This window comes from Grus americana, chromosome 13, assembly GCF_028858705.1.
Source record: "Grus americana isolate bGruAme1 chromosome 13, bGruAme1.mat, whole genome shotgun sequence".
In the NCBI taxonomy this organism is placed as follows: Eukaryota; Metazoa; Chordata; class Aves; order Gruiformes; family Gruidae; genus Grus; species Grus americana.
This window is the reverse complement of record NC_072864.1, coordinates 11,542,585-11,569,645: the sequence shown is the minus strand read 5'-3', so window position 1 is coordinate 11,569,645 and position 27,061 is coordinate 11,542,585. Positions and strand designations below refer to the sequence as shown.

The 27,061-nt window shown below is 42.8% G+C and overlaps 1 protein-coding gene across 4 annotated transcripts; it reads left to right on the top strand.

Moving 5' to 3' along the window:
* Positions 1-17,069: 17,069 nt before the first annotated feature.
* On the top strand, positions 17,070-24,676 carry CEBPG (CCAAT enhancer binding protein gamma). Of its 4 annotated transcripts, none has more exons than XM_054840324.1 (2): positions 17,070-17,209; positions 22,515-24,676. In XM_054840324.1, exon 2 carries the CDS (start codon positions 22,625-22,627, stop codon positions 23,075-23,077), a length of 453 nt encoding a protein of 150 aa, XP_054696299.1. In that variant the 5' UTR covers positions 17,070-17,209; positions 22,515-22,624; the 3' UTR covers positions 23,078-24,676. The 4 variants fall into 4 exon arrangements, with proteins under 4 accessions (XP_054696299.1, XP_054696302.1, XP_054696300.1 ...); XM_054840327.1 differs by lacking the exon at positions 17,070-17,209 and adding an exon at positions 17,527-17,537; XM_054840325.1 differs by lacking the exon at positions 17,070-17,209 and adding an exon at positions 17,574-17,891.
* Positions 24,677-27,061: the final 2,385 nt, after the last annotated feature.

Here is a 27,061-nt window from a genome sequence, read left to right as displayed (position 1 = left end):
TGTGCCCGGCCCCGCGGCGGCAGGCTCCGTGGAGACGCTGTTTCCCTTCCCAGCCTGCGTTTCCTGGCGGCTTCGGAGAAGCCGATCGATGTTCCCGCACCGCGAGGCCGGAGAGAGGAGCTGCGTGTCTCAGCCACCGCGACTCCTCTCCCGGGGCAGCGGGGTAAGAGCCTACAGCAGCTCCTGTGTAAAGCCACAGCCTTCCGAGGAGCTCCCGTTTCAAGCTGCAGCTCGGGAGGGGTGAGGATGCACACAATATCCTCCTGCTGCGATCCCTCGCAGTCTGCAGAGTAGATGTATCAGTCTGCTTTGCATATCTCCCAGGCGCACCGTAAGAAACTCCACGGGCATTCAGAGCTGCTGGTCCAGAAGGTCCCTTTGAAACTGGCACAGAGAAAGGACGAATCGAGGCCATCAGAGCAGGTGCAGGCCTAAAATTGCTACAAGAAGGTTTGCAGAGATAACAATTCATAGAGGTGGCTGGAGAAAAAAAAAATAAATGCTGCAATTCTTAGTCCTGGATGTTCTAGTAAGCCAGAAACTTGTGTAAATTCCTTGCTCAGAAAGGGTTTTACAGATTCCTTGCAATTAAAAATAAGTGACAAAGTCTTAAACAGGAAACAAAATTACAATGTACCAAGAACCCATGTTGTTGTATCACACAATGCACGTGCAAACCTCTGTATCATGGGCAAAAGCAAGGCCAGCGGAGTCAGGCGGCTTTTGCACTCTAGTATCCACTTAGGAGAATGGATTCTGTAATTACAGCAGGGAAACATATTAATTTACAATACAGAATATACTTTTCACCTTTCACTATCAGCAGAAAAAAAAATCAATCTTAAATTCTTTTTATATACAGTGTTTTCTAAGGTTATACATGTTGGCTTCAGCGCAGCAGCAGTGCCGCGGAGGGGTGTTTCAGTGGTCCATGGCGAGCTGTAGCACTGTCTAAACAACAAAAACACTAGTAAGAAGAACTCTGAACAAAGTCACGATACAGAGGAAAAGCCTCAAGTCTGTGACAGAAGCAAGTTTTGAATGCTTCAGAGCAAAAGTAAAATGTCCCTGATTGTATCCGACTGTCTAACTTCTGCTTGTTCTACTCAAGTGAACCCATTCCCAGAAAAGGGACAAACCCAGAGCTGGACTTTTTGCCTGCTGGGATAAATATCATCTGGAATAGTAGCTGGTGAGCAGTTTATACTCTGAGCTTTAGAAGAGCCTTATCCGACTCAGAAGTTGGCAAAACCAGGAATAGGCCATGGACATTTAAAATAAAAGGTCAGTGCTGCATGAAACAGCAGAAGTGTGTAACTAAGTTTGTGATTTAATAACAATACCTATGCCTCTGTAGTCTTAAAATGCTCTCACATTTGATAATAATTCTGAAATTAAGGCCTAACCACATATTAAAAGAAATTCAAAGGAAATCAGAAAGTTTAGTATCAGATTCCATTCCTAATTACTGTAATTAACGAACAAGTCCCCACAATTTAAGGACTGGTTTGCTCAGTATTTTTTTTTTTTTACATAGACCCCTTTTATCTAAGTTGAGAACTTTTAAATAATCTCTTTTCACATGAAAACATAAATTCCTGTTCAAATTGTTTTAATATGGTATGAAATGAGGTTCCCAGACTTAGACAAATAAGACAATTCTTCATCTTTTTATTGTCCCTCCTTCTTCAAAGGCAAATAAAATGTTTAGAAGCTGATCATCCCTCCGACAAGCACAAATGCGTATTTCCACATTCATATCAACAGTGACTGATACCAAATATTTCAAATCTAATGTCAAGAGAAAACTTTCATTCTCATTGCTTGAGTTACATGTATCCGGGAGTTAATTTAACTAAAAGAGGAAGGATGTGTGTTGCATATTTTGGATCCCTGAAGCAGTGTGGCTGTCAACTCTTGAGGGTGCTATTCTTCCACCTCAAAGCAGATCTTGCTGTCTAGAAGCTAGGGGAGGACGGGAGAAGTGCTTCACAAGTCAAAACAGCACCAAAAGTCATTTATACAAAGTCAGCTGTGCTGGTTTCTGCTAGTAGGGAAGGAAACTGAATAGAAAAACATAATCAGGGAGGAATGTAAATATCTGCTTTATGTAAGTGAATTTTGTGACTGTTAAGAGTGTTTAATTGCACCGGAACACTGAAGTCTCTTCATTTCAACTGAACTTGGCTCCTGTGCTGTTCTCAGGCCTTTGACTTCCATGGGCTGCAAAATGGGTTAACTGGCTACAGGATCCAGGCTGGCTTTAACAGCTGCCTGGGCAGTACAGCGCTCTGCTTTCTGATCTGACAGCTAGGAAGTATGTATAGGATATGGTACGTGGCATCCCGTTAAGAATCAGAGTGCTATTACACATTTATTTTACTACCTTGTTAAACTAGAATATTTCCTTGCTACTGACAATGCTCCAGAATGTCCTGTCTGCACACAAAACTTCTTGGGGTGAATGCCAGCACAGCCTAACCTCTCCTCTCTCCCACCTGCAGAAGAGGTGGGGGGAAAGGAGACAGATTTGGCTAGGGTAGGGATGGGCACTGTGGAGCAGACAGGACAGTACGGCTGTCCTAGGAGTGACAAGGGGACATTATCCTCAGCTGGGCGTGTGCACGAGGGAGTAAGCAGGGATGGTGCAGCAGTAGTTTCCTATGCGAATAAAGAGCTGGCAATCTACCATCTTATTTCTTGTGGTGTAATGAAACACAAACATCTCCCCTCTCCTGTGTTTTCTGCCCCAGGGAGGGGAAACATGATACTACACATAAAAACTGCCACACATGAAAATTTTCAAAGGAAAGGGCTTTATGTGCCAAAGCCTTGGAGACCGGTAGATCAGTATGCAGCATAGTCAACCAGGACCTTCCCTTCAGCTGGGCCAGGCAGCTGGTGACTGATTACTAATTTTAATGTACAGTTTGGTCCAATGACAGATGATTTAATTACTTATCATTACAGCTTTTCTCCTTTGGAGGAACACTGTTTACAACTGCAAGGTGAACCAACTCAAATCCATGCTATCTTCCTCATCCCTTTTCATATTGTTCCCCTTGTCTTCAGGGTCTCTATGACCATGTCCTCAACCCTTGCTGTCCTTGCGCTCTGCTGACTTCTGGCTCCAATCCTGAGAGCTCAGTCCTTTGCAATTACCAAGCTAGCCGACTGAGAGCATCTTTTCACTTCCATTTGCCTGATTATTGCTCACCTCCATTGAAATGATCCTCATAACCCAATCTGTTTCCAACTCGTCACCTGTAATATGTACAATCAGTCTGTGAAGTTGTAAGTGGTTTATCTGTTCACAATTTTTGCATGGTTAATAAGCCATTACATACATAGTTGCTTTTTTATAGTTAGGACCATATTTGACTGACCATATTCATGGTACCCAGAATATTGCAAATGCTTTTCAGATACAGGATTAAGTTCTGTTCCAAAGAACATACAGTTAAAATACCAAAAAAAAAAAAAAGGTGATATTATTGCTCCTAACCTCTCATCGTACTGTTTTCTTCTGCAGTATTAGGCCATCACCTTTGCCTCAAGACTTCCCCAAATCACGTTTACAGTTCTCCTACTGGTATCCATGTTATCCCTTTGCTCAATATTTGGCCTATCCGCAAATCATCCATTCTCTAGCCTTTTACCTCAGACTAAACAATAACCTCCCTTCTTTCACACCAGAATTTACTTTCCAATCTTCTGTCTACCTTATAAACTTCAGTGGTTTCTCTCACCATGAATAGCTCATGATCTTTAATTCATTCATGCTTACATCTCCCTGGGAGGTAGAACAGTGTTGTTACTCTCTATTTCACAGCTAGAGAGCTGAGATGGAATGACTTGCCAAGGCCACACAAGAAATAACTAGCAAAGCTGTGAATTTAATCTCTCCTATGTCCTGAGCTAATATCACAATCAATGAGCATGCAAATGTTTGACTACTGCTTCCCTACAAATGAAACACTTTCTTTTTCATTGACAGTTTTAATTTTTTTAAACGAAAAAGTTAAATTAACTTTTATCTTGAAATACATTTATTTCTGAAGTGAACTGTCAATAAAATGTCATTATTTTCTTTTTGATTATTGCCATTGTATCCTTAAGGGAGCATATAGGAAATACAGCTTATTTTTTTTCTAGACTCTATGCCTAGTCTGTTGAATTGAACACTCTTGTTGATCTGAGTAGGAACTGGTGCAGCCCCTTAGCTGGCACAGAAATTATGCAGCAGAATAGTAATAAGGTAGTTATGATACTCCAAACTCAGCTCCCAACTCTGCTTTTAAGGGCAGAGTGTTCCCAAAATACTCTCTGAAGATTATAACTCTTAGAATATGGCTGGCTACTTCTCATGGCATCATCCAAGATGTAATCCAAAAATGGAGATTTAACTTCCTTGTAAATCCAGAAAACTTGAACATAGCTTGTACCTGTGCTTGCACACAGGTGACACCAACTTCAGGCATTTAATTTAGATGCTCTCAAAGTGCCTACATGAGCTATGCAGGGAACTTGGGCTCACAAATCTCAATGTCCTGAACTGCACCTAAAACTAGATACCAAAATAACAGGGTCTCAATATTCTTGTCACGCATAAAGTCAGCTGGACTGCACACTTCGGCTAGCATCACTATTTAACAAAATCCTGCTAGTTAGAGCAATAGCATCTCCTCACTTGTATGAGTAATTCACTCTGATACCCAAAGCATATTATGATTATCAGCTCCTAAAGATACTCATTTGCCTTACTAACTAAAATAGCAGCTCAGGCTAAGCACATGTATTGGTAACTGTTCCAGAGCACACTTGTGTGAACGCTGCAGTGTAACACTGAATCACACAAGAAGAAAATACCCTTGTTTGTCTATTATACACGTGTTCTGACTTTGCATTAATCCTTTGCAAATATTAATGTAGTCATCCTGTAATATTATTCACACCTGTTCTTTTAATGCAAAAGGTAGTTTACCGGGGTAAGCATAACTTCGGCAATGTGTAAGGAGACCATGTATAGTCAATCCCGAATCATCTGGTTTTCAGAAGGCAGATTTACAAAAATGGGCTAAAACATTTTGAGAAGGCTACTTAAGTAATGAGGAACCTGGCCACTGACTGAAGATGTTACTTTTGTTGACTTCAAAAGACTTACAAAAAGAAGATGGTACAGCATGGCTCAGGCCTCACCACTCTTTCTAAGTGGTTCTTGTTTGCACTGTAGACATTATTCTGGAAGTATCTGCAAAAATAAAAATATTTATATTATGGAAATACCAAAATATGTAAGGCACTTTCCAGAAGTATAGAAAAAGACCCTTTGCTACACAAAGAATTTACAATCAGAAGAATAAGGTATGAAAAGTGAAAGAGATGGGACTGGAAAGGAAGAAGAAGACCAGCTTATAAAAATAGAGTCCTGCCGTTTTTTCTTATGTACTTTAGTATGTGACACATCCTGTCACAAAACTTAGTTCCTGAAATTGACTAAGTTCTATGTTCTCATCCTTTCTAAGTTAACTTTACTCCCCTTTAAGAGAGATTGTTACAAGGATCAAAATTAACTAAAGAGTAAAATGTGGTAAAAAGTTACATTCTGTATTATAGTATGGATATGAAAGCCTCAGGCTGTCATTCCACAGGCGAACACATTGCTGAATCCATGGCAGGCTTCAGCAGGATGAGAACTGCACGAGGCCTCTCAAGGAACTCGAGGATCTGGTGGGCTTTTTACACTTCTCCTACATTGAACCTATTGTGTGATTCACAAGTCAGACAATGGGATAGCCTCACTACCCAGTAGCTCATAGTTTTTGATTCCCAGCCTGCAAATATTCGATGCTCAAAGTATCTATGGAATTAAGGACTAAGACCTGGAAATATGAAGATAATACACCTTTGGTGCAACCCTTCTTTTATTGATGTCATAAAGCATTTGACTTTGTGACAGTGGCAGAAAGGTTTGGGGCCACACTTGACTCATATTTTAAAATGTCACGTTTTATAAGTACTGACTCTATACTAATAGAAAGCACTTTTACTGCTCGGTGTGGATGCCATCTTGTATCTGAAAATTTGACCTCTCTGAGTTAAACTCAGCTTTCTCTAATTATCCCACTGCCAGCCCAGGGATTACTGGCATGAGTAATCTAAGCAGGAGTTGGCCTACTAAACGAAAAATGTCAAAGGCAGTGAGAAGGAAGGTAGTCACAAGGAAGCTCTGCAAAGTTCTTAGAGTCACTTGGTGACATCACCAATGAATCCAAACCATGATCAAAGCAACCATCAGCACTGGGGAACAACAGATGCGCAGAGGAAGGAAGCAAGTCAGAGGCAATCTCAGCTTGAAAATGATTGCAGTTTTGTTATCGGTTTCAAGCTAATAATAGCGATACTTCCGGCATCAGAATTTCCCTGACTCTCCTAAGAATAACCACTGCACAAAGCTAAGACTTAAGAGACAGCTTACACTAACCAGCTGGCATACAGTGCTGAAGTTCCCCTCTGCAGCACGTTGGCCCTGCCACAGAGTGAGTTCGCAAGACTGACCATGCAGCAGGCGGATGGGGTAACACTGGCTCTCCTGCAACCACTGGCAGGTGACGTGATGATAGCCCTTCATTCCCTGCAGGGACTCCAAAGGTCACTGGAAAACACCCAGCAAAAAGGACCTGACACTCCTGCCTGCTGAGGTAACACCTATTCTGCCTTCTAAGCCTTCATAGAAAGAGAGGTTGCACACGCTAACATTCAGCATGCCAGTCATGTTCATACAAATAAGACATTACTCACCACTGCATGAGGTCCACAAGACCTTTGCGTTTACATTTTTCTGTTCAAACGAATCTTATGCTTTAGGTACAACAAGACTTTATCTTAAGTGCCATAAGAGTTAATCACAAACCAGGTGAGTCTAACGATCAGTAGGTTTTTCCTGAAAGGATCACAGTCCCATAAAAATCTAGAAACTAAAGTTGGGGCGTTACAAGGACATTTCAAATTTTTAGAGGAAAATAGGACTAGCTACCTCAAATTATGATGCTTGGAACAAAACATGACTTCTGCTTAGTTTTTAGAGGTAGCTGACAGCTGAGCTAGTGAGTGCTTTAAATAAATACCAGAATTCATATGAATAAAACCAGAAGGCTGCTTTTGATGGAAGCCATCTTCTTTTTCATTGATTTTACGGGAGCACAAAAATTGTATCTTGTTTGCAGTAATATTTCAGAAAGTAAAAAGCCAATGACAGTACTAGTTTGTTTGCAAGATGATTTCGTACCAAATTCACATAAAACAATGCTGAAAAGGCACTCCCCTTCAACTAGGAGGTAGCAACAATGTCATGCGACTTACATGGCCATATAGTTAATAGCAGAGCTAAGTATAATCAAAGCTAACCATTCAGCAAGAGCCCAGGGCTGAGAGGCTTCTAATTCCATACAAAAAGTCCTTGCAAACTACTTGTGTTTCTAAGTGAAAAATGGACCAGCTATGCAATTGGGTTCCCATACTGCAAAAGTGTCAACTTTTTTTTTCCTTCTACTGCTGTAATTAAAGATAGGAAATGGGACTAAATTTTTGGAGTCGCTCTGAGTAATTCTTTCAGGCCTAAACAATTAAGCTAGATGTTAGTTTTATGCAAATTACAGGTAATATATTAATATCAGCATAAATCCTGCATTCTTTAACAAACCCCAACATTCTATTAATGGGGAATATGAGCAGTACAAACTGCTTACATGTATGACATAAACATGGTAAATATAAAGTGAAATTTAACATGGCAAAAAGAAAAATAACTCCTATATTCTTTAAAAGCAAGAAAAATTCCAGATTTGTAATTACATGAGTTGCACGGTTCTGAAAAGAATTCATGCAACTTATTTCAGTCTTGGATGCTACAGTACTGGATTTTATTTTACTAAAATGTATAATTTTAAAAGGAAGATGATTTAAAAACCTGTATGCCACAGAACCCATAGCATGGGGAGGATGAATCCTTTCAAATACCACGTAGGAAAGGATCCATGCTTGTTGTCTGCAGTCTGACACTCAGCTGCCAAAAGAGGACAGAAAAGTGTAACTCTGCACAGAACCCTGTTGCTCCCTGTCAGAGAAACAATTACTGACAGTTACCACAGCCAACACAGGTGGTATTTAGGTCGGATAAGACAGTACAGTTGATAGAGGATCAGTATTTCCCATAAAAAAGGGGTTATTTCATGCCAGCATGAATGTTCTCGGACCTTTTAGTAGATGGAAGCATTTATATAACTTAAGTGCAGAGCTTATGGATCATTTACATTTAACTTAAGTCATCAAGAAATCATTTGCATCTATGCAAATAGGTCTAGACTCTTCACCACATAGGAATGACTTTTCTCCTTTATCAATAAACTGAACTAAACATAAGTTACCCAGCTGAGCATCTCACTGATAAAAGTTTTAGTCTCCCATTTCCTTCGCTTTTATGGAAGTGCAAGACATTGTGGGTCTCCTAAGTATAGCTGCCCCTTGTATGTAGCTGCGCAAGCTCAGCTGCTGATTCCACTGGATATGCAAAAATTGACGCCTGGATTTTATGGAAGACAATTAAACCCTAAGTATTTGTGTCCCTATTATGAGAAAAGGCTAAATGTTCAAACTGTGGGAAATGCTGCAGGCAGAGCTCAGATCTTCTGACGTAGGAACTGCAAACTCGGTCTTCAGGAAGCCAGACTTTGCCTCAGTGTCACTTGCCTATTTGTTTCAGCAGGCTCAGAGCTATTCAGTGAAATCTCCCTTGCAGCACTGAAATACTTCCAAGTCCTTGGATCTACATATTTTGGTCAGGGCTAAAAAAAACTCCATCCGGTAGTAGAGTATCAGAACATGTGCCATGTCAAATTTTAAGCCTACTGAAAATCTTTCCAGAAATCTATTTAAGAACACTCAGAACGAAAGTAAAAGCAAGCACGCTCTTCAGTTTTCCTATAGCTCAGCCACCAATGCTGCTATAGCATGAAGTACCTGAGAGCTCTCTGTGAACTCTCACTAAATTTATGGCCACAGGTAGTGTGCCTTCAGATGATGAAAGCCAAAGACATATAGACTGTTTCAGAATATGCTGCAGTATTCTTTCCTGATGCCATACACTAGCATGCAATAAATGTCCCTACATTAAGACAGTGTTCACACAAATGAAATATTTTATTATAAACTTTTTCTGCTTAAGGCATTGGCATTTGTGCCCAAGGCTTTCCAGTTATTTATGGCACCAGTGTAGCACAACATCCCACATTTGCTTGTTAGCAGTAAAGTAGTCTCTCATAGCTGGAGTTCTCTGGGACTGGCTGCCTATGTGCACACTCCTGCTAGGAATACACATACACCTGTGTGCACTCATCCTGCCTTCATTTTGTTCATAGGAAGGAAAAGACTGGCACATGTGCTACACTCAGTTTTGTCCACCTGCTGAGTCCTTTAATGTCAAAGGGCTTTACACGAGAGGAAAAAGCATGGGAGGTGAAGGTACACATAAACAACGTACCTCGAAGAATTTCATTTCCTGGTAAGCAAAGTCCTTTTCTCCAACTGCCAAACCACATTTCCACCGGGACTGCAGGTGACTTCAAAGCAACGCCTGTAGTCCCTGGAGGAGGGCCTCAAAAACCTGGACAAACGATTGTGACTTTTACCACATTTGTTGTGTGCTTTGAAGATTTCTACAATTGTGTACACCTCAGTAAAGTCCTCTTTGGAATGTGTATATTCAGCAAATATTGGGTATGCAGAGAAACAGTCTTCAGGGAAGCCACTGTGCTTCAGTAGAGTAAGCTGCAGTCTCTGCCAAGCAGCTGCTGGCATTATATTGACTGCCAGTGCACATGCACCACTGGGAGTCTATGAGAGCACGTTCAGTATGTTTTGAAGTGTTCTCTGTTCCCATCCACTTTTCCATTGCATGTTACTCTTTTTTGTCCCACATTTCGCAGACATGCTGTTCCCCTCTAAGTCACCAACATCAACTTTGTTGCAATATTGTTGATCCTGAATTCTTTCCTCAGGGAAAATTCCTGATGATTTCAGTTGGTGTCTTAATTGTGTAATAACTTCTGACCAAATAAATCGTGCCTGATGCAGGAAAACCCCACATGATGGCTAAACAACTCAGAACAAGGAGAGTTTCCTCTGTACCAAGATTTGCTGAGTTGGTTTTTAAGGCCAGTGAGATGCAGAAACGTGACCTCAAAGGACATGCTAGTGACGGAGGGAGCATAAAGCTTCTCCTGACTATCAGAGGGAAATCTGATCTACTTACTGCTGAGAGGACAGAAAATCAGATGAGCCCTTCTCCAGTGACATTGTTGTCCCTGGGACATGCTACCAAAGTGTTTTTTTCTACAAATTTGGCTGCAGTGTTTATATTCAATAGAAACCCAACACTAGATTGTGTCTGGTAAATTCACTGTAACAGAGATATTCAGCCTGCAAGTGTAAGTATAATTGCTTTGTTCTTCTGGGAGTCTATAGTATGTTAGAAGGTATGCAGAGCCAAAGAGCAGAGAGCTGTGCCCTAATGTTTCTTTGGAATTTGCTTCCATTTCAGGAGGCAGAAAAAGAAAAAACAGTTAACTCACCAAAGGCAGAGAATCAGCTTTCTGGAAGGAGGATGGCACTGTTGAGGTAAGTACTTCTTTTCTGTTGGGGACAAGAGATAGACTTTACTTGCCTCACGAAAGTATCACCGATTATTTAGCACAAAATTCTCCTAGATGTTAGTAGCAGGAGGTCAGTGACAGACATGCTCTAATTGCCAATACATGTTCTTAAATTGTCCTCCCATGTATTTTGTATGATCCAGGCATAACTCATTTTCTATTCACATACATGAACAGAAGTGAGGCAGAATAAACAATTAGACTACCCCTGCCAGGTGACAAGCTCTCAGCTTCTTTCTTTTCAAGTGGCTGTTCATTGAGCTTTTTATGGTATGTCAGAGAGCATATAAGTTGCAGGGAATAATAAAGCTATTGATAAGAACTTTGTGTCCTCATTCTCCCAACACCATGAGACTGAAGAAGAAACAGAGCTATGCCTCTCCAATTTAATTGCTTTTTTGGAAGGGTATTTATTTTAAGCTTCTGTTCTGAAGAACCATTTTGAAGTCTGGACAAAATTCATCCCTAAAACTATTTACTCTTCTTGATATCATATGAATAAGGTAAAGTTCTTCACTAGAGTATACCCCGTGACAAATAATGCCCTAGTAATTATGGGTGGGGATTTTCATGTGGTGACTGATGATGCCTTGGAAAAGAGCCATGGAACTGCACATTCAGAAGCTAAGCTATCTAAATCCTTGCAGACCTCATTTATGCTTTTGGGAATATAGGACAGGTGTGGCAGTTACTAAACCTGGATACTTGAGAATTCACCTCTTATTCCCAGGTGTGGGCCATTAATTCTCGCTCAGACTTGTTCAGTCCTAACAAGTCTCTTTTGAACCAGATTTTATATGTGCACATATACACACACGATACACAGCATTTTCCTTTCAATCCATTTATCTACTTTGTTTTTACTCATCTTTAGCTATGAAGCCTCACCTTACCTAACATTTTACATACACACGGCAGCAAATCCCCATATCGATCAGTGACAGTCTACAAATCCCTGTCACATTCTGTAGATACCGGAAAACTCGCAGTTTGCATTGTTTAGTATAATTACTGAAGAAGTTCAGGAAAAACTCAAGCCAAGCCCCGGTGAAATTCACAACAATGGCTATACCAATTTTAATTGGATCACTAGACATCAGAGCAAACCCAGGGAACACCCAAACACAAACATAGGTTGATAAAAAATGTAAAATCCTGTAAAAAAAATGTAAAGGAACGTGGCGCTCCTACTTTTTGTTAGATGCTCTTCCAAAATTTGAACACTTTGGAGTAATGTGACCCACCTAGAGCCTCCTCCCAGACCAGGCATTCTTCAGGGACACACTCGATATTTTCAAACTCAAATACCTACAAGAAAGCTTCTAATTCCATAACCTGATATTTCTATAGAAGGTCACAGATAGTAACCCCAGCTGCTTCACTCACTTTGAAGGGACTTGTGGCTACTGAACACTAGTGAATATTGGGTCATCTTTATTTACTTAAAATACATTGGTCATCTTCTAAACAGTCCTCTGGAATACCGTGAAGAAAGGAGGCAATATAACTATATGTTAAATTTTGAAAAAGCATACAGTTTTGTGACAGTATTTTTATGTGCAGAGAATCATCATAAGACAACAAGTGATTACTTGGGGTAATGAGATGGCCTTCTACCTCCAAATCCCTCAAGAGGCCACTGCTGTAGTGGTATGCTTTTCAGATCAAAGTCCCATCTTGTGAAATGGAACATTGGTATTGGAGAACCTGAGCTGGTTTGGCTTGAAGCAAAATTCCTGACACATGAGGGATAAGAGTTTCACTAAAAAAATAAATTTATCATCATCAAGTATTTTGTAGCTATGAAAGAGAAGCCTCTGATATGTGACTGTTAAAGAACCCAACCTACTAACCAGAATAACATACAAAAAAGTAAAACTTTCAAAACTGGGCACACCTTTACCTATGCAGCTGGCTAATTCTAAAAGCGCTAGCTAAAATTTTCTGATTAAAAAGTTTAACTTGATAATGGTATGAATCAAAAATACGGCAATTAAGGAATTAAATCTTAGGCCAAACTAGTGAAGATTCTGCCTAGATGAAACCAGTCCATCAGGCATGAAGTACCAATCCCCCACTTAGAACTGTAAAGGAAATGGGAACAGCTGTGGCTGGAGAGAGGTGTGGCATGCAACACCTACAAAAGTGCCAGCTTGGGTTTCTAGTAAAATATCATCAATATATTCATTTTTCTCAGGCACTGTAATATTCCTGTGTTAGCCTGATTTATTTTGCTATCACCCAATAGCCTGCTGAAGGTGTGGGGGAGGGAACGGCTTTTTTTTTTGGTCCTCCTCCATTTGAGAAACATTCCCTTTATTCTGCCCATGTAATTGAGTTAATATCTTTTCAGAAACCAGGATGAGTAACTCTAGATATCTGGATAACTTTAATATTTTGATAACTGCAAATAAAGGAAGTAGTAGTGGAAGATGCAGAACTAGAAACTGGAAATACTTAGTTGCAGGACTTATTAGCTGCATAGAGAGAAAGAACAAAGGCATTGGATTTTTCCTGTAAATGAACTCCAGGCAGTGTTACAATAAAATGGATGTTTGCTATTAGAACAGAATGGCTCCTTTCTTTACTTCGTATTTTCTAGAACAAAAGCGCTGTAACTTTCCAAGGCTATAGTGAGTCAGTGCTAGAATTAGAAGTACAGTTCTGAAATAGTGGTCACCACTAAGCAATGTTTCCTCTGCTTTCTCTTCACCTATTCAAAAAGGCTACCTCTGACAAATTATCTGTTAATAGACAAGTTTCTATAATTTAAATTATTAAATCAGATTGAAAAACACTCAGAAATTCTGTTTAACAAGTGTAAGCTTTTTCAAACAGAGATGATTTTTCTGATTTTTTTTTTTCTTCTTAATATAGCCAGATTCCTGATAAATGAAACTCAGCAATTCTTCTGCTGTCTGAACATTTTATAACTTCAGCTCTGCAAAATTTATATTTCTAACAGTAGGATTTTGGTCTTGGTGTGGGTCAGTCCGGAATGCAAAAAGTAATTCTTGTAATACCAAAATGCAAGGACTATTAAGAGAAGGGAGGTTTGCAACTATAAGATTAGAGAAAAACCTCTATTACAGACTTTGTATTTCTGAGATATTCCTGAATGAATGTCATCTGCTTGGTGATAAGGAGTAAGGACTACAATCATATTCAGACAGTCTTTCTATCCAGTTTTGAACAAATATAGGTTGAGAGAATAGGGATAGTAGTTATCAAGCAAAGCTTCATTTGGTTGTAATTCAGTGCATTTGCCCTCAAATACATTAACACACTGTACATCACAGCCTGGAATGGTGTGTTTTTACCTCAGGGGCCTATTTATTTCCACTTGTAAAATATATACACAAATACATTTATTTTCCTCTCTTCTAAATCACTGGAAAGGAAATGACTGATCATCTAGAGAGTTCAAAGGCATGGATTTTAGACCAGAGGGAAAAACTACACAGTAGCGTCATGTATGAAAAGTAAACCTTTAACAGAAATGTGCAAGTCTGGAGTAAAAAAAATCCAGTGAAGGCTTATCCATGAGGGAAATAGAGGCAAAGAACTGCATGCTTACAGAAAAACATATTTTTTAAAGTGTAGGTTGTTTGTAGTCCAGGGTGTTTGTATGGGTTTTATTTTAGGACAAAGAAATAATTGCCCATGAAGACAGAGGTAACACGTATAAACACTGGAATCAGACACAACAGAAATGATTCAAACAGTGACAAAATAATTTTCACACTTTAAGTGGAAGGCTGCAGAGAACTTCTTGAATGCTTTTGTAAGTGTTAAGGGAACATACCAAATGGGTAATAAACAGGGACATTCACCCCAACGGGCTCCTCTCCCCTTTACACCTTCTGCCTCCACTTCCCACAGTTTCTATTTCCTCAATAGCCTTTCTGCCTGTGATTTGCTATAGATTACTTGAAGAAGCTGAATAACTGTAATTTTTTTCAATGACTAAAGTCTTTAAAGAATCATGAGACTGGATTATGCATGTGAAAATGAGATACTATTACAATATTATCTATAGTTGTATAGGTAGACTGTTGCTATAGGAACACATCCAGAATCAGAGTGAAAAGGACTCCATCCCAGCAGGGACCAGCCTCCTTGCAACTCCAGAGCTACTGCACAGCTCACATAACTTATAAATAAGTAGTTAAGGTGTGTATTTCAATGCGACATCTCAAGAACAGTTGCCCATATAATTTCTGTGATTACTTTTTAGATCGCTTCCATCATGTTCTATTTTTACTGTAATGCTGTGTGGGGGGGAAAAAATCCTACAAATGCTAAAGTACACTGTGTGATGGTTTTCCTGTAATAGGATACAATGCTAACCAAGCATTGGAGGACCTTACAAGCATGGAATTATGTATAGGCTTTAATGTTTAAAATAATCTGACTCTATGAGAATAAGTTGGTCTACATTTTATTTTCTTCAGCTTTCTTTGATGGGGATTAATGAATGAATGGTCATAAAGTGCTCTAAAATCCTAGGAAAGCACCCTAAGAGCACACACTTACTTAACTATTGTGAGCAGGGGATAATGTTTAATGCTTACCTGGAATTTTGCTCTAGCTACAGATGGATGAGTCATTGTCACAGAAAATGTAACAGTTTCAACTGAGAAACAGAAAAACATTACCGATGTTAAAGCAAATACTTGATGACTGAGAAGGAAACAGTATCTTCATGGTAATGAGCTGAGTAAAACTGTTTGCCCAGACTAATCCTCAGAATTCTTGTGCAAATGTGGTTTATTTTCCACAGAACTTTACCACAACAACAACAGCACCCCCCCCCCAACATCAGACAGCCATAAAAATGGCAAATACAAATAATTATATCTACATTACTGAGCTCTGCAACTGTGTTTACAAATCTGATTCTTCTCACTTCTTTCGCAGACATAAAACATTTCCCAAGCAGGTCTATGTGCTAATAAACTGGAGTAACATACAGATTGGCACTTTTTCTCTCTGCATTTAAACAAAACCTGCTTCTCCCATACTACTGTTTTCACTGCCTGCACACCTAAACTTGTTCAAAACTTGCTTACTCTATAAACAGATGATATTCAGAAGTGCCCAGTGCAAATATGCACACCTATATGTTGAAGTATTTCCCATTTGAACATTCCCATAAACACATCCTGCGTACATACAGCTTAAGAGATGCGAGCATACATATTTTTTATACTGCATTTGTTTAGGCAGAATTAAAGTGATGTGAACCAAAGTTTCTGGAAAATATTAAGGGCCAAAAAAATTCTTCTCTACAAAAAGTGAAATATTTCATACTAACAAACATATACCAGTGAATTGGTGCATAATCTTCCTATGACATTTCACTCTATGTTCTAGATGTTTCCTAATCTGCCAGAGTTTAGCCTTTTAAAAAATACACTTGAAAAGGAAAATTAACTAATAATTATGAAATGTAGGAATTTGCCATAATTTCTGCTGTCAAGAGAAAAGTTAAAATTGTTATTTGATGTCTTTGGTATTCCTTCCACCGTATCTGACAACATCCTACAGCAGCAAACCACACAGCAGCTAGATCGAGATGGAAACACACTGCCAGGTGTTAATTTACAGCCCGGGAACAATTAAGAGATGCCAATCAGTACAGAAACAGCACGATCTGCTCTGATGCTCGCGGGGCGCTGGCCAGGTTCGTGCCAGCTTCCCTCAGGAAACCACCAGCCTGGCCCCGGCCGGCGGCAGCAGCCTAGGGCGGGAACGAGACCACCTTCTCCCTCACGCGTGGGCCGGGGATGAGCTCCCCGCGCTGCCTGTGAAGGGAAGTTTTCGGGGAAGCACCGGCTCAGGTTCTCCCCCGCAGGCTGAGGGCAGAAGGGAGGCGTGGGGCCCACCTGGATGTGACACCAGGCTCCTCGGCCCGAAGGGCAGCGGACGGCCGCCTGGCTGCCCACAGGCCGCGGGGGACACGGCCGCCTCGCTCCCCTTCCCACCAACCCCCGCTGGAGAGGGAAGATGGCGCCCGCAGTCGGGCCGGGGCGCAGCCAGCAGCTCCGGAGACACGCGTGGCCGTGCAGCGCGTTTCTCTCCACCCCGGCTGCAGCAGCACAGGAGCACAAACCCAGGGGGAGGCCGGGACACCACTCGGGCCCTCTGGACTCCCGACGCGGCGGGCAGAGCTAGCGCCGCCCCCCGCGGGAAAGGCACAGCCCCACGGAACACGCACCGTCCTCACGGGGGAAAAAAAAAACAACCCACGCACAACCGACACCACAACACGGCCTCGCCCTTTAAGAGTGCCGGCGGCCTCATTGGCCGCACGGGCTGCCAATCCGGGCGGCTATTGCATCATCCCGGCGGCCGGCTGGGTGGCGATTGGCGAGGGGGCGGGCGGAGCGGTAGGGTGTCGCAATCGCCGCTCGCCCGCACGCCACACTTTAAAGAAAGAGGCTCGGGCCCGGCCCGGCCCCTCCCGCCGTCGCCGCCGCCCGCTCGCGCCGCCACAGGTAAGCGCGGCCGCGCGGGGGGCGGCAGGCCGGGGCGCGGGGGGACGCCGCGGGGGGGGGAGCGGGCCGGGCCGGCCCTCGCTCTCCCTCTCCCTCCCGCCGTGTCGCAGCGGGTGCCGCGGCGGGCGCCGCGCATGGGAGCGCATGATGCAATCGCCGGGCGGCCCTGGCTCCCCTCCCCTTCCCTCCCCCGGTGAAGTCACGGCTTGGCAGCGCCGGGCACCCCCGCGCCCCGCACGGGCGGGGGAGGAGGAGCAGCAGCGCGGCCGCGGACGGGCGGCCCCCGGGCCGCGGCCCGCTGGGGAGGGCGGCGGCGTCGCCGCCACAGGCCCGCGGGGGAGGGGAGGGGCGGGCCGGGCCCCGTCTCGTCCCGTCCCTGCGGTTGCTCCGGCCCCGCCGGGCCTGCCCGCCCCGCGGCCGGGGGAGCGGGGCCGGGCCAAGGCGCCTCCAGGTGCTTTTGACAGCGGGGCCGGGCGAGCGGGGGAAGCCGGGGCGGTCGTTACGGCTCGTCCTCCGGCTCCGCCAGACGCGGCCGTTAACGAGCGTGCCGGGCCTCGGGAAAGGTCTGGGAGCGGGGTTCAGAGCCCGCCGGTGCCGTTCGTACCGCTCCCGGGAGCGCACGAGGCCCAGGGATCCCAGGAGCTGCCCTGAACCGCCATAAAATGCCGTGCTGTAACAACTGGTATTCTTCTTTTCTAGCTTCTCAAGGGAGTTTTGAATGTCTTGACAAATCTTGCTGGTTCCCAACAAATTTTTTAGCTCCAGACACAACTTTCAAAACAGATCTATCACACGAAGCTTGACGTTGGTTTTCGTTCTGACATCTGGTGGGAAATAGCAGTCATTAAGACAACTCAATACTCCCCTCAGCAATAGTGCCACGCTGGTTATAACGCCTCTTCAGAAAGTATAAAAATTTGTGTTTTGAAAAACTTTTGGATTTAAGGAATTAGTTCATCTTTAGAAGTTGCTACCTTCCTTATACTTCAAAAGGCAGTGTCACATTGATACCTCCTTGCCTCCTGGCATGTGGGATTGTTTGTGATTCTGTCATCAATGCTGCTAGCCTGCAATTAAAATACATACTTTAGATGTTCTGGGTGCGTTTTTTTTAAGAATGTTGGAATGCATTTTTTCTTGTAAGGTGTATGGAAAAAATGAAGTTTCTGAGAAAAATATGGGAAAGTGATGTTGTCAAGCTATGGCAACAGATGATAGGTTTGAGCTCCCTAGTCTAAAAAAATTTGTTGCCTAGCCTTCAGTATGAGAGTCACCATCAACTCTTACTAACTTGCCTGTGAGCGTGCAGCAAACCACACAGGAGTGGGTCCTCCCGGTGTTCTGCAAACATATGCCTGGAGTATTACGCTGCTGTTCCTTGTACAAGGTCATCTGGATTTAGAGTCAGATCCTACTGGGGTACTCTTCCTGAAGTCAGAGAGAAGGGAGACCACCTATTGCTGTTCAGGTTGGGACTGATTTTGCATTAGACAAGACAGCTGAGTGAATTCATGCAATAAAGTCATCCTGACTAACGATCAGAATCAACGCAGTCACATCTCTGAAAAAGAGCAGAGATGCGCTTTGTATTTTTGCTGCCAAGTCAAAAAAATACTGATTTAATTAACAAATTAAAACATCTTTTGTTTTTTGCCAAAACAAACATTTGGAAGTTTAATTTTTTTTAAATTTTTTTTTTGTGAAGGCAAGGCCTTGATTTGCTTGGGAGCCTCTGTGGTCCCTGAGGAGTGCTGTCAGACAGTAAGAAACATCTCCCTGCCTCAGAGGACACCTCTGAGTTACCAGCTATTATGCTGTAGTGGGTGGCCAGTTGGTGTCCTGGGTGGCCAGTTGGTGGCCGAAGGAGAGAACAGGGCAGTTCTAACTGGCCACTGGAAACACTACCATGTGCTGGGTGGAACCAGCCTAGGGCTGTTGCTGAGCTGAAGCTAATGAGCAGTTTTATGGGAACAAGATGCTTGGAAACTCGGCTGGCTCTCCGAGGAGCTGCCTCCTGCTGTGCTGGGGCTATCACCCATCCACAGCAAACCAACCTGCTGGTGGAGAGGAGCAGAGCAGTTGTGTTTGTGTGGCATGGCGTCTAAGAAACAAACTCTGAGACACATCTGCCTCCCCACCCTCGTGGCCTCTCCCAATTACTGTGCCCTTTACCTCACCCTTCTTTAGAGCCCCTTCCGTACGTCTCATGCCTGGTGCTTTAAATGTCCTTGCAATATTCCCTGAAGGATGTCCCATAGCACCTGTTGCTATCCAGGGTGTCCTTCTCTCTCGTTCTGTTGAGGAACTGACAATTGGTAATAGGGATCCAGCCTCCAAATAACCAGGGGGAAAAATTAGGTTTGAGCCTCAACTGTTATCATTCCTGGATTGTCTGTAATGCTGTTCAGTTAGTGCTACTTGCTTTGCACAAATATTAGTTGGAGCAGGACAGGAATCCAGGTGTCATCTCTCCCAGGTAAGAGTTCCTATCATCAGGCCAGGTAAGAGCGTGTCTGACTCAAGAAATAGTTACTTGATACAAGATGGATGAGTTCCAGTGGGAAGGAACTGAGGGAGATCAGTTCTAGCAGGGCTAGAACGCTTGCTAGAGAGGTGTGACACTGGTTCATCTTCTGCTCAGATCCATGTACTGTCCAACTGAAATATTCCATTAAAATATGGTTTAATAGAACAAATCATTTTACCTTTCAATTACAGGGGCTTTTGATAGACATCTGAAGGGAGCGATAAAACAATATTAAATAGTCGATAGCGTAGAGAGAAATAGCATGTGGAACCTGGCAATGCGAAGAAACTTGTTACACGTTGGGTGGGGTGCCTTTGGGGGCAGGAGCCACCCCTTCCTCTGTAGTTTCTCATGAAGCACAAAAAGCAGATGGTGAAGATGGTATGGGTTACCTAACTGGGCTGTCCAGATGAAGTTAGCAAGCACTGTAATGTGTTGAAATAGAGGGGGCAGGAGAGCATTCTGTCTGACTTTGAAAAGATGCCAAAAACTAGTGGAAAAATTCAGTTGTCAGAGGTGATCTAACAGAGCTGTATACTCATTGAGGGCTAGAGAAATCCTGTATTTAAAAATAAAGCTGAGACAAAGCCAGTATATGCTCCAAGAGAAGCATACACTTGGATCTTGATTAAAAATGTCTGTGCAATCACACATGCACAGCTACTGCAACTGGCCCTGCCAGCCTGGTATTTGTGCAGAGTGACATCTTGTTAGCTGTATGCTCACTTTAACTACTGAACCAAATTGCTTATTGAGCCAGAATCTAAGACTTAGTGTGGTTTGCAAAAGTTGCTTTAAGAGTTGAAATCAGGAAAATACTAAATAGATTTAGCTATACAGATGTCAAAAAATGGTGATGGGTCTCTTTCTGCCCTGAAATATGAAAATGAAAAGTTTTCTTGATAGGAGGGGTATGGGTGTAACTCACACATCTTCTTCACTTGTTTTAAGTGAGAAGACTTCTCAGTGACAGAGAATGTTAATTTTGAATAACATTCAAGCCAAACTCACTAGGCTTTTCTGTGAATGTTACTGAACCACACTCTGCAGCTGCATCTTGTTCTGACTCCCTCATTATGGAAGAAAATTTGCAATTGATCCAGACAGTAGAATTTTAACTGTTTTAATGATACACTAGCAAAAGGTAAAATAGCAACTCAGACTGCTGAGAAAAACAAACAAGAACAGTAAACAGCTGATGAACCTGTGAGTTTAGAATGACCAGTGACACACAGCAGCTCCTTTACAAACATCTCGCCACATCCATTCATCAGCCAGACACAGGAGTACCGTTATCCATGTCTCATGCCGTTACTGATGCAAGCCATAACCCCGGGTTGGACACTGCCGGTACTGGGTGGCCAGCATTGCCCACCACTAACTTCAACTGCTTGCTTTCCCAGCCGGTCCTCTTGAGGATGGGCAAGGAGGGTGGTGAACACTGGTCGTATGATACTGCATGTACATAGGTGACAGGCTGCACTGTTGCAATGCAGGCTGATCTTGGATTGTTTTATGCCAGTTAGATACTTTTCTTTAACATGACAAGAAATCAACACTTGTTTGACTGATAGCTGAGTACTTTTCACTGGAACCACAGGTTGGCGTTTCAGGAACTTGGAACAACCCTGTTGCCCTTCCCCTCTTCTCTCCCAAACTTCTCTCCCAGACATCTCGGAGGTCATCCCGTGAGATGGGAAGAGAAGGGGAGCAGCTGTTAGCCTTGCCAGGGCCGTGTCCCTGCAGCAGCTGTGGTGTCCTCCTCCTTGTGCCACCATGAGGGTCAGGAGCAGGCTGACCCGCAGCAGCGTGAGAACGAGTCAGGTGAGAGGGTGTCCTGCTCATGGGGTCTGTCTGTCCACTGGAGAGTGGATGCTGACCAGTGCAGGAGCTACAGCAGGGGAGTGTATTTTGTGGACGAGTCAGCTGTGGCTGCTGTCTTTCTATGGGTGGCAACAGTCCCGTCTTTGCTGTGTAGTGATTCTCACATTGCCATCACCCTGCGTTCCTGTCCCACATGCTCATCACAGTACTCTTACAGGCTTAGCTTGTCTCACCTTGTTTGTGGTTGAAGGGGTTCCTTTAACGTCACTCAGTCACACTACCTTTTTCCATAGATCATTTTTTTACACTCAGTACTAATGAGACCTTAAAACAGTCATCAGTTTGGCCATCATCTTCAAAAGCAAGTGAAATGATCTCAGAGCAGGTAAAAGCACTAGAAGATGCTGTAAGATGGTCGAGGAAAGGTGGGCAGTCTGAGCACCCTCACTCCAGAGAAAAGAGACCAGGGAGGAATTTGTCTGTGCGTACACCCAGAGGGATGGTCTGGAGAGGACAAGGATCAAGTACTCCTGTTGGTCAAGAGTCAGGCTGTTAATAGGTTTAAGCTGCAGAAAGAAAACTCCAGTCTGAAAATTAAGAAAATTATATAACTGGAGGAAAAGTTAGACAGTGGAACCTGTTGCCAAGACAGAGGTTGTGAAACTGGAGATATTCAAGGCTAGGCTAGACACCCATCCATCAGGGATGGCTTTGGAATAACTGAGTAAAGCCAGTGAACAATGCAAACAGCTTGACTAGATGACCCAGTAACAGTCCCTTCCAATCCAAATACGTTCGAGAGGCTTCTGAAATGTAGTTGGCAGCTTGTCCACTTCCAGCACAGTTGTGATGTGTTATTGCCAGATGTACCGTCAGTACCTTATGCTAAAGCCAGTGATGTATAGGATTGTAGCTGAACTCAGCACCTTTAACAGCATTTTTTTTTCCTACTAGGTTCACCTTGCCCTTAATCCATGTGAAGACCTGTTGGAAACACCTTCTAGAAACATAACAGTTTTCAGTCTCCTAATACATTCTGCTGTGTCCAAGAAGAGCCTGTCCAAATGAGCAAGACATCCCAACAGAACACCGCTACAGATGCGAACGGAGTAAGCGTGATTCACACCCAAGCACACACTAGTGGTTTGCAGCAGGTTCCCCAGCTGGTGCCCGTTAGTCCTGGTGGCGGAGGCAAAGCTGTGCCTCCGAGCAAACAGGGAAAGAAAAATTCCTTTCTGGATAGAAACAGTGATGAGTATCGTCAGCGCAGAGAGCGAAACAACATGGCAGTGAAAAAGAGCCGGTTAAAAAGCAAGCAGAAAGCGCAAGACACGCTGCAAAGGGTCAACCAGCTCAAAGAAGAAAATGAACGTTTAGAGGCAAAAATTAAGCTCCTGACCAAGGAGCTGAGCGTACTGAAAGACTTGTTCCTTGAGCATGCGCACAATCTTGCAGACAATGTGCAACCTGTTGGCACTGAAACCACCACAACAAATCCAGAAAACAATGGACAGTAGACACCGTTGCAACCTTATGAAATGGACTCTCGAGGTGCAGCTTGTCTGCAACGCCCATGCAGTAACCAAGCAAAAACTGTTCTTTTAACCATCATTTTGTGGAGATTTTCTTCTTTTTAGGTTTAACACTGAAGATTTGATACAATTAAACTAGAAACTGCTTAGGGTATTTGTTTTAAATATTTTTCTCCTCTAAAAGATGTATCTAATAAACACAGATCTAAAATCATAGTCAACAAGGAACTCAGTATTGGGGAAATAGCATTTTCACAGAAGTGTTCACTTACCTTCTTATAGTTTGTGTAATGGGAGGAATCCAGCAGGATGGTTCGCTGTAGTATCAGAAACTCATCATTGGATAAAATGTCTTTTAAATATCTTTGAGTGTATTTAAGCCCTTTGTTTTCTCCATTACATATTACGAAACTGCGAAGGCCATGGAGGGCGTTTGTTTTCCTGTTTGGTGGACTACTTTAAATCTGTAGAGCGAGTCCTATAAAGCACCACTTAGGTCTTTCCTGTCCTGTTATAGTTAATGGGGAGGGTGTAGTAATAGTGAGCTGGGATGCTTACTGATGTTTTCTAGAAAAATAGCACTATACTATGATGATATGTACAGACAGTTGGCTTCCAAATGGCAAATGAGTCTGCAGCATCATGTACAACAGGTAAAACAACACACTGACAAAGCCTTTTAAGCCTGTGTTCATATGTTAACATTGCTCATGTAGTGACTGGGGCCTTATGAGAACAAGATTTTGGCTTTCAGAAAATGTCAAAATGCTACCAAAAACCTGTGCTCTGCAAAATTGCATTCTTGCTGGGGTGCAGGTATCAGGGAGAACAAAATGTGCAGCTTGGCTAAGCAACAAAAAGGGTAAGACAGCATCTGTTCAGCCAGAGTGTATGGATCACTGCTCATTGATGTTCATCTCAATTTTTATGGCTGTTCAGATTTTCAACCAAGATCTTACAGAAGTTCAGTGATTTTAAAAATAAATGGCCCTAGTTTGAATAACTGATTCAGTGGAATTTCTATAGCCATCATACAGTTGTGTGAAGGAGTATCTTCAGTCTTGTTTTATTTTCATAAAAGTTTTTCTATAGTAACTTTTTTAATGCTAGTGCTAAGTCTTTGCCATGATCCATAATGCAGTGGTATGTACTATATTGAGGATTTAAACAATAAAAGTAAAGCAGGAACTTTGATGTAACCTTAATTTATTTTCATTTTTAAATATTTCATTGATGGTATGGTTGTGTTACATTTAACCTGTGTGTCTGGCTAGTGGATTATTACACTGTCTTAATTTCTCTTCTACACTACCTTTTTCCATAGATTATTTTGTAGGATGCTTGTTTGCCTTGTATCTGTACTTAGGAAGAGAACTTGGATATTATCTCTATGAAGATGCTGTTAGAAAATGAAACCCTGAAAAGTTCTTTTTTGAATTTAAACTTTAAATACATGCGGAAAACTTTTATGGATTGTTTTGGATTATGGTAGTCTTTTTACAACGATAAGTTTTTTGGTTCTAGCTGCAGCTTAAGTAGGTAGGGTTGAAATATCAGAAGCTAATAAAAACCTTTTGCTTCTAATGCTGGCCTCATTTTTCCTGTCCGTTTTCTATTTCCCCCAAATGCAGAGCTGTCCACCTCAAGCAGCTATCTTTGGAGGAATCAGTGCAACAGTCTCCATTCCCATCTTCCACTCAGGTCTTTACTCAATGGAAAGAATCAGAAACCTATTACAGTTTTGGCTGAATTCCTGATTCAACAACAATAACAAAGACATTTAATACTGAAAATATACTGCATTAAGGGGGGGGAACACATCAAAAACTACAAGGAAAAAGATGACCTGAAAGTATCTTGTTAACTGTGCACCTACTCTGGTGCAAAAGGCAAGAGCTGGTCTCTTCCCCGGTTGTCTGCCCTGTGAACTGGGACTGTGTGGCCCTGTTGCCCTGTGGTTGGTTTGACAGCTGATGTGGGGTCCTCCCTGGTAACTAGAACAGCGGCTTTGAATCTGGTATTTTTTTCCTGATTTTGGTGAAAATTATTTAAATCTCTTTGAGTGGGAGTAATCTTTCTGATGCTCTGGAGGGTGACTTCTCCACCTGTCACTCCTGACAGCTCCAATTCCACTTCCTTCTTGTTTGAAACAAAACCACTGAGTTATGAAAAGTCATTTGTTTGCACAATGACATTTCTGGCTTAGCCATCTCCGTGCTTGCTGTTTGCCTAGGGAAGCACGTAGGCTGTGTGCAGCACATCACTTCAGTATGTGATGCCGTGGACCCAATATTATAACAAATTCTATTTTAAGTCTACCCTCAGTGGGAGTTTGGTTGCAAGAAAGGTGTTATTCTGAGCCCCCTCCTGCCACAATAGCTGTCTCAGATGCCCTAGAGCAAAGGCAGAGGCAAGGCTTTCCCTCTCTTTGCCCCAAGGTGGAGCAGCCCAGGCTGTGTGACACCAAAATGCCTCAATCTTACCCCTCCGCTGGACACTCGTACTGAGGTGACTTGGGTGATTTTCTCTTCTCCTTAAGGGAAGGCTGCAATAAATACACATCTACACAAGAAAACGCCAGTGTAGGCCTATAAAAGTTAAGGTTTTCCTTTTCACACATTTTTCTTAACAGCGACTACAGTTGTGACAGAATACCATGCCTGTCACTACAAGAAGGAGTGTTACAGCACCATACGTTTCACCAGGAAACCTTATTCCCACTTTCTCGCTGTATCAGGAAGAGGTGTCTACGCTAGCCCCCACGAGCACCGGGACTTTAACTGCACCCCATAGCTGCAGCAGCGTAACTGGTGCGGGTGATAAAGCCAGAGTGCATCCAGCCCCAGGGAGCTGCGGCAATGCACACGTGTCAGTTCAGAAGTGCTCAGGCCTTTCTAAACACACAAACACAAACTTGCTCAACATAATGCGCTCTTCCTATTATTTTGGTGCAACTCTATTCAAGTCTGTTTGCACCAAGGGGAAAAGGCATTTGGGAAAACATGATAGCTAAGAGCCTAAAATAGCCTAATGTAGTCAAAAAAGTTTGCTGTAACCTGTATTCCCCCCCCCAATATACTTTAAGTGTATAAAATACCACTGCCTTTTTTAAAGGCTTACTTCCTCTCCCCCTGCCCCCAGATACTAATTTAGAAAAAAGTTCTAACTCACTTTTTGCTTAAGCAGATAAAAGTTATCATAATTACAGAACAGACTTCTGGAAGGAAGGATAAAATTTAGTCACCCAGTTCGTGGGCCTGATTATGAAGGAAAATGGGAGGCGATGCACCATCCCAGACCGAAACACAGATCTCGGGCAAGCAAAACAACAGAGAAGCTGATTACGTGAGTGAGTGCTTTCCCCCCAGAACTCGCGGTAGGGCTTGTTCACTGGTACATGTCGAAGCAGAACCAGTTCTGCCTCCTGCAGCACACCAGATTGCTCGACCTGTTCTGCAGCAGCAGAGCCCAGTATTTGCCAAGATTAATCACAGGCAGGGAAAGGCCTATTAACTAGACTTGGGTTACAGCTCAGTTGAAACAATTCCAAAACTCTTTTTAAAAAAAAAATAAAATCTGTGAAGTGTTACTTTAAAATAGTAACTGCTATTGAACCCAAGCAACAGCAGGTTTTGGAGTGCCCAAAGCAGTGAGCGATCCCATGGGTGTGTTCAGAGCATGCCACAGGAACGCACTTGGACGCGGCGGGAACAAGGCTGAGGCCACGAGCACCATCTTGCACTGGAAAAACCTCCCAAGTTTTAGTGGGGAGTGCCAGTGTAGTTCTGTGTTCTCATATCTGCAAGCTACCAAAGCAAAGCCCGATGTCCTCTGCACTAGTACTACATTTCGGAGGTACGAGACTTGCAGTCACCACAGAAGGAAGCATTAGCACGGTTGCACATACAAGCTGCTGATCTCACGCACACCCCTCCTCACTCCTTCTCCTTCACAGTCAAGACCTCCCGC

Bases quoted from the DNA above. Each gene is read 5' to 3' on its own strand.
- CEBPG (XM_054840324.1), top strand. From the start codon at position 22,625: ATGAGCAAGACATCCCAACAGAACACCGCTACAGATGCGAACGGAGTA.